The sequence below is a fragment of the Amborella trichopoda genome, chromosome 12, assembly GCF_054954075.1.
Source record: "Amborella trichopoda isolate Santa Cruz 75 chromosome 12, AtrichopodaSantaCruz75HAP2 v2.0, whole genome shotgun sequence".
Classification (NCBI taxonomy): Eukaryota; Viridiplantae; Streptophyta; class Magnoliopsida; order Amborellales; family Amborellaceae; genus Amborella; species Amborella trichopoda.
The window spans coordinates 44,939,805-44,949,683 of NC_142347.1; the positions used below are offsets into that span (position 1 = coordinate 44,939,805).

Genomic DNA, 9,879 nt, shown 5'->3' on the forward strand with positions numbered 1-9,879 from the left:
TTTGTTTTTTATTTTTTTCAAGTTCACCCCAATTTTACGATGGGACGACGAAAATTACTCCCAAAAATGTTTTGTAGAAAAAAATAAAAAATAAAATAATATTTACCGTCATAACGTTGTCGGACTAACAACTTCGATTCTAATAAATGGCTAAGAATAACTTATATGTTAGGGTGCGGTTTGTATAGAGCCCAGACTCTAAACAATAAAATCAAAGCCTACTTTCAAATAGTATCGAGAAATGTGGTTTTACTATTGAAAATCTTTGTGATAGCCTCAAAATATATTTTCATATTTATTTATAAAGTTCAAAGTTTCAAAAATAGTGTAGATCGACAGATCTATAAAACTTTGAAAATCTTAAAAGTTGACGGCCTAAAAATGCGTTACAAAATATACTATTTTTAAAACTTAAAAACCATTTTTTTCTCATGTCCATGCATCTTGATGGCGAGATGATCAATTTGAAGATATTTGACCATCAAAACAACCTCTTCTAATGAACTTTTTGAGGTAGGCTACAGTTTGATTGTTTAGAGCCTCAGCTCTATATAAACTTTTCCCTTAGGTCACAGAAACATTTCCTTTTGTTTTATATTTTCCCAAAGACTTTATAGATAAGAGATGATCTCACAATGTTCTACATACAAGCTAGAAGACAACTACAAGGAAACAAAACTAGAACGCACCTAGCGAACCAGCCTGTCATTCAATCAGTTATATAAGGCCCCCGTTCTTAAAACCCAACTTCAAGTCTCTGTAGCCATGGCCGCCGCCAAAACCGAGCCTGAGTTCACCCGCGGGCTCGCACCGGTTGAATCAAGTGGCCTGAGCATTGAACGGACATCCGCACCCCACATAGCAGTCTTCCCTTTCATGTCTCGAGGCCACGCCATCCCACTTCTCCACCTATGTGCCACTTTCTTGCGCCGAGGCCTCGAGCTCACCATCTTCTCCACCCCCTCCAACACCCCTTTCTACAGACAGTGCCTCCCCCAAGACCCAAAAATTCGCATCATTGACCTCCCTTTCCCGTCATACCCAGACTTGCCGAAAGGTTGCGAAAGCACAGAACAGCTGCCCTCCATGGACATGTTCCCCACCTTTTTGAATGCGGTAAAAGAGCTCCGCGACTCCTTCGAGCAATCCCTATCAGAAATCGCAGCAGTCAATCCCCCCATCTGCCTCATTTCCGACACCTTCCTCTATTGGACTCAGTACGTCGCCGAGAAGCTATCCATACCCCGCCTCACTTTTATGGGCATGAGCGCCTATGCCACCTGCTTGTCTATGGCCATTGCTACTTATGGCTCACCCATACCCAAAGACTCCGAACCGGTTTTGCTGCCCGGCTTGCCACATGAGGTGAGGTTGACGCATGTCGAGGTGCCGCCCACTTTCCGAACACTGGATCCCAAAGACCCATCCTGGGCCTTTGTCATGGAGGCTGGTGTAGCCACGTTCCGTAGCTACGGGGAAATACTTAATTCTTTCTACGAGCTCGAGCCCGAGTTCGTAGAGGCATTGAATACACAGGGGCGGCGTTACTGGTGTGTAGGTCCTATGTGCCTGTGGGACGAGCCCAAGCTAGGTAAGGTCACATCATGAAATCTCTAATATAACGTAAGCTTTAAATTATCTATATTTAAGGTTATTAATATCACTAAGAAAATAAAAATAACTTTATTTTTTTCTTTGATTAATCTTGTATGAAAAAAAGAAGAAGAATAGGAATGAAACCTTGGGACCTCCATAGCTTTTTACCATACCATTTCCCTTTGATCTGATAAAATATAGAAGAATTATTTGGTGCGTCCATGCCCGTACCTGGTACAATGCAAGCTTGGAGATCTACATCATCCACTAAAAAAAGTGTATACTTAACCCACAAATAATAGTCCTCCTAGGAAAAAGTATACTTACCCCACAAATAATAGTCCTCCTAGGAAAAAGTATACTTACCCCACAAATAATAGTCCTCCTAGGAAAAAGTAAAATCAACTGTTCAAATTTTTCTACAAAAAATATAATCTCTAGTTTTTAAAATTTATTTATTTTCAGAGATTAATAATTTATAGGTTAAAGATTATATGTTCTCTAAAAATTAGAATTAAATTTTATTTCAAAAATAAATTATTAAGGGGCATACATTTTTGTATGTGAATCCATGGACTCATCATAAAAACCGTATCCTAAAATATATAGAAGTGATTGTGGTACTAGACGGTCATAATTTATCTTAACCATTGGATGTAAAATTAGGTGCTTGCACTTATTGCATTGTCCTCAAACTTTATCACACACCCAAATTATCAGATTTCACATCATATTGTCATAAGTACTTGTGGCCTATTTGTAAAACAGTAAATGATTTTAATGTATACAATCACCATGAAATCTATATTATATATGCCAATTTTGTCTTTTTTTTGCCAGATCCCCAAGCTGGCTCCTATTTAGTTGATCTGAATCATCAATTCTGCCGACTTGGACTAGAATTAGTGGTGAACGATCTGCTCCATCAATAATCATCATAGCTTTTTTCCAATTAATTGAAGTCTTTGATCTACTGCATTTCTTTAAAAAATTGGTTTCTTGTTAGAGCCGTAGAGAAATGGAGATACCCAAAGTGGTCCATCCGAACTAGCATTTACTATTCCGGTCCAAGAAAAAGATGTCACTTTTGTCTTATTTCTTTCATTAGAGCGCATGCAATGCTCCTCCAGGCCCATATTGTCCATTCATTTGAGTGAAAAAGCATTGAAATTTTAAGGTCCACTTATAAATTGCTAAACGATAGTATAAAAATAATAATTTCAATTTTGAGTTTTTTTTACTATTGTATCTACTGTCTGAAAATTAAAATGTCTATGTTCAGTTTCAATATGTTATTGTGTTACGACTATAGAGAGTATTTATTATCATAATTTTTTTTGCTCTTGCTGCTAGATTGAATAGGATACATTCCCAAAATCCAAGGTCGTAAAAATAGTTCAGTCTTAAGATTTATCTGAGAGAGTAGATAGATAGTATGCTCTTGCAAGAGTACAAAATCTTTTTACTGCTTTCCGAGCAGAGGCCTCCGACATTATCCAAAAGGTGTTCTACTGCAGCGCTGGAGCAGAATTTCCATTTACTCTTCCATGTAAAACCGCACAAAGAATTAATTTTTGGACTCCAAATTTTGGGGATGTAATATCTTCAACTTGTAGATTTACTTGAATGAAAAAGATTACCTAATTTTACTCGATATTCACTTAAAAAAGGATAACATGTAGAGATTGAATAGAGACCATTCAAATTTTAGACGTGAGTGGTTGGGGCCTGCTTTTTGCCTTGGTACTCGTGTGGACGTGATGCAGTGCGCGTGTGGGGGTGGAAGACCCTCTCTCAAACAACTACGGGGGATCCACGCGTGTTGGGCACTTGTGAGCATGCGGGCTCTCCTGTACGCGGATAGGAACCAATAACGAGAGAGATCGTGTTGTTACCGGCTCTCTCCTTATTCGCGTGAAAGGTGTAAGTACGTAAAAAATGACGTATAACATTGAGATCTAAATATTAAAAAACTCAAATTTCAGTTTTAAGTGGTTCCCAAATGTCAAATAAAAAAATATCCTCTTGTGTATGTCTTCGTCCAAGGGAGTAGATGTAAACTGCACTCCCAAGGGAGTGTATATGTTCGTTTTAAAATCTTAAGCTAATGTCTTTTTAACTAATGTTCCTATCGCATGCATATGGTTTTTTTTTTTTTTTAGTTTTTTCGTTAGTTGGAAAATAAAAAAACAACTTAAAAAAAATTTCAAAATTTGGATTGACCGAAGGGCCGTGGGTTGGCTGACCTTCTTTTTAATTTCCGCCAATTACGTTGCTAATGTCAACTACTAACCGTTCAACTTAACTATTTTTTTATATCACTTTAATATATAAACATGTATACTATTTTCTTCAAAATTTTATCTTTATTCATTCACACATCTTTATACAGTGGAGAGGCCCAAGACAGAGCAGGCTGAGTGTCTGGATTGGCTCAACACGAAGGAGGAGGGCTCGGTGCTATACGTGGCATTTGGCTCACAAGCTCGCCTTGAGGAGGCTCAATTGAGAGAGATTGGCACAGGCCTTGAGGGTTCGGGGGTGAACTTCTTGTGGGTTGTGAAGGGCGAGGCCAAGCTCGATGATGGGTTCAGGGACAGGGTCAAAGGCCGTGGGCTCGTGATCCAAGGGTGGGTTTCACAAGTTGAAGTACTCAGCCACAATGCTGTTGGTGGGTTCATGAGCCATTGTGGATGGAACTCTGTTCTAGAGAGTCTGGTGTTTGGAGTGCCAATATTAGGTTGGCCCCAGATGGCTGAGCAAAGTCTGAATGCTAAGATGGTGGAGGAGGAGCTAGGGGTGGGATCAAGGGTGGTGTGGGGTGTAGGGGAGAAAGGGGAGATTGTAGAGAGAGAAGTTGTAGCGAGAGAGGTGGTGGAGTTGATGAGCGGAGAGAAAGGGAGGAAGGCAAGGGAGAGGGCTAGAGAGATAAAAGAGAAGGCTAGGAAGGCGGTTGGTGAGGGTGGATCGTCTCATAACAATTTGAGTGGGTTTATTGATGAGTTTTGTAAAAGGAAGCCATGAGCTTTTGGCCTACTGCTCCTATTTTTATTATTGGAAATTTGCATATATCTTTGGAAAGTAGATTTTTTAGACAACCTCTTCGACCAAACTTTATTTCCTAACTTTCACTTCAAAACCAAGTTTTATAGCAAACATCCCAAGTCAAAAAGTCATAAGTTTTTAAACAAAAATACGTTTTAGTCAAAAAGTCACATTTCTCAATATTATTTGCCTGTGGTCCGGCACTATTACCAAATGGTTCGGCAACTTATTCACACGATCCGGCATGTCCATGTCTTGGTCTGGCATTGTGGCTTGATCTGTATTCACGAGTTCCAGCACTTTCCGTGCTCGATCCGACACTTTGGCTTCTATTTCATTTGCGGTATGCAATTTCGTGATGGGCTTCGACAAGTGAACAGTAACCCAACAAAAGGTTCCTTCGCTCCTGCACTATTATAAAAGGCATTGTCACCCAAATAGTTATAATTTTTTGCCTTGGGGGTATTTGCTATAAAATTAGGTTTTGGAGTACTATATTACGAAAAAAAGTTTGGTTGGGAGGAGGTTGTCTAGAGAGCGTATTTTTTGGGATATTTACAATTTGCCTTTTATTACTTGGTCTCTTTCTCTTTTATGTTTGTCTTTATGTATAGTGCCTGCACAGGCCTTTACGCACCCTTCCATGGGCTCGGGCTAGTCTTCGCCTTCCATGTTGCCCCTTTTGCCCTATCTAGTGCAGACTTCTATGCATATATATTGGGATTGCATACAATGAGACTATTTATCTTTATTACAAGGTCACATTTATAATACATAGGTATATGTCATCACAAACAAAGAAGATAGTAGTCCAAATTAGTGTTTTAAAACTCAAACCGGTGGAGCAGATCATTCACTCACATATTTGTATCTGATCATAGATCGGTGATCAGGATTAGTTTGAGTCAGTAATTCAGAAAATATTTAAAAATAAATAAAGTAAAACAAAAATTAAAATCAGAATTTATGGGGTATGGATTTAGAGAAGACTTTAACAAATATTAGATATTAAAAAAAAAAAAATTATAAGGGATTTTACAAAAGAAGCGGGCTGCGCCTTCTACCATTTCTCAATCAGCAATCTCAATAAAAAATGACCCGGTTTTAAAACACTATATAGGCTAGTTTGGAAACACCAAGTCCATATCAAGTGCGATGCACATGACCGATTATTTAAATTGTAAATTTTATTTGATTATTATAATATAAATTGAAATAAAATAATTGAAGTAATACAAAAAATAAAACATTAAACAAACGTCATATTCCTCCTTTTTTTTAGTAGAAAATGAAAATAAAGAATTATCTTGAGAATAGACACAAGAGACAAATCGGTTTCATCAAATTAAGCCCTGCTGGTCAAAAACTTAAGAAAATAATTTTCCCAAAAATATTAAATGCCTCTCCCCTGCTGGTCAAAAACTTATGAAAATAATTTTCCCAAAAATATTAAATGCCTCTCCCTCACTTTAAACTAATAAGTACTTGAAGTAGTGTTCGAAAAATCAAATCGAAAAGGTTAACCGGACATGGGTTGAAAGTGGTTTAACCGGTAAACCGGCCGATTCAACCGTTTTAACCAGGCAAGTATCAAGCGGTCAAAAAAATATTGAAAAAAGTAAAAAATGTATGCTAAAATATGAAAAACATAAAAAAAATGATTAGAACAAAGGGGCATTAAAATGAAGTTGAAAATTAATGAAAAAATGGATTTTAATGAATCAATTTGTATCTAGGGATATTTTTTAAATTTTCCAAAAAAAATAGAAAAATATAAAAAGGAATATTAATGACCAAAATAATTTTTAATATTTATCAATGTAATGAATATTAAAAAATGTATTACAAATTGATCACCAAAACAATCCGAAACTGAAACTATAAGTGATCGGTTCCGATCTAACGGGTCGGTTACCCATTAGATCGCCCGATTTTTCTAATGCTTCGAAGTCTCTAGATCTCTCTCTTTCTCTCAAAACAAAAGCAGTGCGCTTACCGGTTTGAGGGTCAAACCAAACATGATTTTTGCTTCGCAGAAGCTGCCAAACAACTCGTTTTCATGGTTCAAAATAAGGACACCGATGCTAAGAAAACCAAAGTAAAAATTCTCATTTTCATGCGTCACAAAAAAGGACAGCGAGGCCGAGATAAAAACAGAAGGGAAAAAAATGAGGGTCGATCTCGCTCACTGATCCCTTTTTTAAACCTTGTTATCAACCATTAACAAGAAATCATTATTTGTTTGATTAAAATAAGTGTTTTGATGGGGACTGTCCCAGTTCGAAGTTAGAATTGGAAATTTGTCTGGTTGGCACAAAATCGGCCGGATTCGTACCGAAAATCGGTCATCCCGTGTCAATTCTTTTGTAAAAACCGGAAATCTAACATTTGATGCGGTGGTTAGAGCGTTGCTTTGTGCGTTGGATGTCATGGGATCAATTCCTGCCCAAGTGCCATCATTCCTTCACAAACAAATTAATTTTTTCTTTTTTATAAAATATTTTTTTTTACAAAAAAATAACAGTTTTTTATAAAAAAATATATTTTTTGTTAATAAAAATATAAGGTTCTTGTAAAAAAAAAAAAAAAGGTAATACAATAAAAAAAGAATTTGTCAAAAAATAAAAGCTTATTGTAAAAAAAATATAAGGCTCTTGTAAAAAAAAAAAAAAAAAAAGGTATTAAAACAAAATTTCTTTTTTTTGTCAAAAAATAAAAGTTTACTGTAAAAAAATATAAGATTCTTGTAAAAAAAAAAAAAAAAAAAGAAGGTTATACAACAAGTATTCCTTGCAAAAAGAAAAAAAATTTCTTGTTAAAAAAAAAAAAAAAGTAATACGACAAGCATTTCTTGTAAAAAAAATAAATAAAAATTTATTGTCATAAGAACTAAATGGTTTTTATCAAAAAAAAAAAAAACGATCATAGGTAATACAATAAATATTTATTGTGAAAAAATAAGATATTAGATTTGCTATTATTTGTATAATAAAATAATTATAAAATGTAAACCAACAAGTTTAATTTCAATATATAATGCTCTCCACCAATTCGAGATTTTGGTAGCCATTTTTTATCGATTAAAACTATTCGTTATTATAGTCCATTTATGATTATATATTTTATCCGTGATAATTTTATGATTTTTCTTTTGTGTGTTGTAAATTTAATAGTCAAAATAAGTTCATACAGAGAAAAAACATCTCAATATTCACATATTGATGAAAAAATGAAAATTAATAATGTAGTACCCCGATTTCTTATTGGATTCCTAAAAAACAACATTTATAATGAATTTTAATAATTTTTTTAGATTTTTTTAAAGTTTAATCCAACCGATTCGGCCGATTCCCGATCTGGATCGTCAATTCACCGATTCGAATGGGTTTTTGGGGTGCACGATCCGGGCCACCGATCCGTTTTTTAAACCACTGGTTCTCCCTAATTTTAATTTTTATTATATTTCAGCCTTTTATTTTTCCCAATTAAAAATTTATTATTTAGTTTTTTTGGGATGATTCTGACTCCTAAGGATCGGTCCAGTTTGTCCATATAAATTATAGGTTCGCTGATTCAGAGTGGACTTCCGAAAGGTCGGTTTACTTTGCCAATCCGGATTTTGAGACATTGGTTAGAGTGATGCTTCCGCTAAGGCATATCATATCCACTCCTCTGGGTAAAAGACGTACCCGAAAGATCTCAATAATCTGAAATATTAGAATCCACATTAAAATCACCCGATGAAATTGAAATTGTTGGTTTATATTTTATAATTATTTACTATACAACTAAGAACAAATCTAAAATATCTTATAATATCATCTAATTTAAATAATTTATTTACAATTAGAAGGAAAATAATACGTTATATAATTTATAATGTAAATAAATTAATAAATAAAATACAATATTTGGTTATCAATGTATAATTATTAATTATAATATTATAGTAAACATGATTAGAAAATTATTAGAAAATGCTTCCATATCATATGATTAAAAATAAAAATAAAACCCTCAATAAATTCTAATGCTATGATATTAAAAAATTCAAAAAAAAATTATCCAAAAAAATGAAAATAAAGATATCAAAATAAAAAATAAAAACCCTATCGACAACATGCACAATAGTTACAAAAATAAATAAAAATAAAAATAAATGTGGAAATAAAATCTACCGAAAACATTATTTTACTAATAAATAGCAAAAAACTTATATGGAAGTTTTTAATTTGGCACTCTAATTAATTCATTTAATTAAAAAATATGTTGATGAGGCTCATTGAATACGACACGCTAATTTGGAAACATGATATGTTAAGATTTATAAATTAATTGATACGCTCATTAATATTATTAAATTTATTGATATGATCATTAATTCATTTTTATAATATGATTAAAAAATAAAACCCCTTATAATTTTAAATATTATAATACCAAAAAAAAGTCAAAAAATATTATACGCTGAAAATTGGAAAATAAAGATATTAAAATTCAAAAATTAAAAAAATAACATGTTCATTCCCCTAAGTTGCCCTACTCTGTTGTTAAGAAAATAAAAAAATTGAAAAAATAGCATGGAGTAGAAAAACAAGCTAGAAAAAATAAACTATTTTGTAGTGGTTATGGACCATCAAAATGATATTAAAAGCCCTAATGTACCCTAATCTACACCCACCTTATTCCCTCTTCTCTCGCTAAACCCACACCACGTCAGCCCTAATAGGAGCATGTCACATGGTACAGTTGGTATTTTATCTTTCAACTAGATTCATAAAGAAATTTACCAAATGTTACCGCAACTGAGTGGCGATAAGTGAGAGAGGGGTGGGAGATAAATTATTGAATCTTTCACCCGCTGCCAACCAAAGTTCCGCAAGGGCTGCAAGTTAAGTTGAAAAGGCACACGAATTGTCCCACATATAAGGTAAGTAAACTGGCCAAAATCCAAGACATTTATTATATGATTAAAGAAAAATATTTCTATATCCTTTACTTGTGAGTTTCATATCTCCATAAATCCAAGATTTCAAAACATATCTTTTACTTTTAAATTTCATATCTCCATCTGAAAATTTCATGCTTTGTGAAGCTTATTTATCAAAATGCTATAAATTACCACAAACATATGGTTTCACTCTTCTTTTCTTCATCTTGGCAAGAAGATCGAAAGCTTTGGCCAAATTCTGATTCTTACAATGCCCTTCAATAAATGAAGTATAAGCCATGGAATAT

The 9,879-nt window shown here is 34.1% G+C and overlaps 1 protein-coding gene across 1 annotated transcript; it reads left to right on the plus strand.

The window, feature by feature from the left end:
• Positions 1 to 751: 751 nt before the first annotated feature.
• Positions 752 to 4,677, plus strand: LOC18435404 (UDP-glycosyltransferase 90A1). Its single transcript, XM_006845449.4, has 2 exons — positions 752 to 1,591; positions 3,989 to 4,677. The coding sequence occupies exons 1-2, from the start codon at positions 766 to 768 to the stop codon at positions 4,618 to 4,620; spliced, it is 1,458 nt and encodes a 485-aa protein (XP_006845512.3). The 5' UTR covers positions 752 to 765; the 3' UTR covers positions 4,621 to 4,677.
• The last annotated feature ends 5,202 nt before the right edge of the window (positions 4,678 to 9,879 follow it).

Coding starts and splice junctions, on each gene's coding strand:
- LOC18435404 (XM_006845449.4), top strand. CDS start 766: ATGGCCGCCGCCAAAACCGAGCCTGAGTTCACCCGCGGGCTCGCACCG. Junction 1,592..3,988: donor GTGGGACGAGCCCAAGCTAG/GTAAGGTCACAT, acceptor ATCTTTATACAG/TGGAGAGGCCCAAGACAGAG.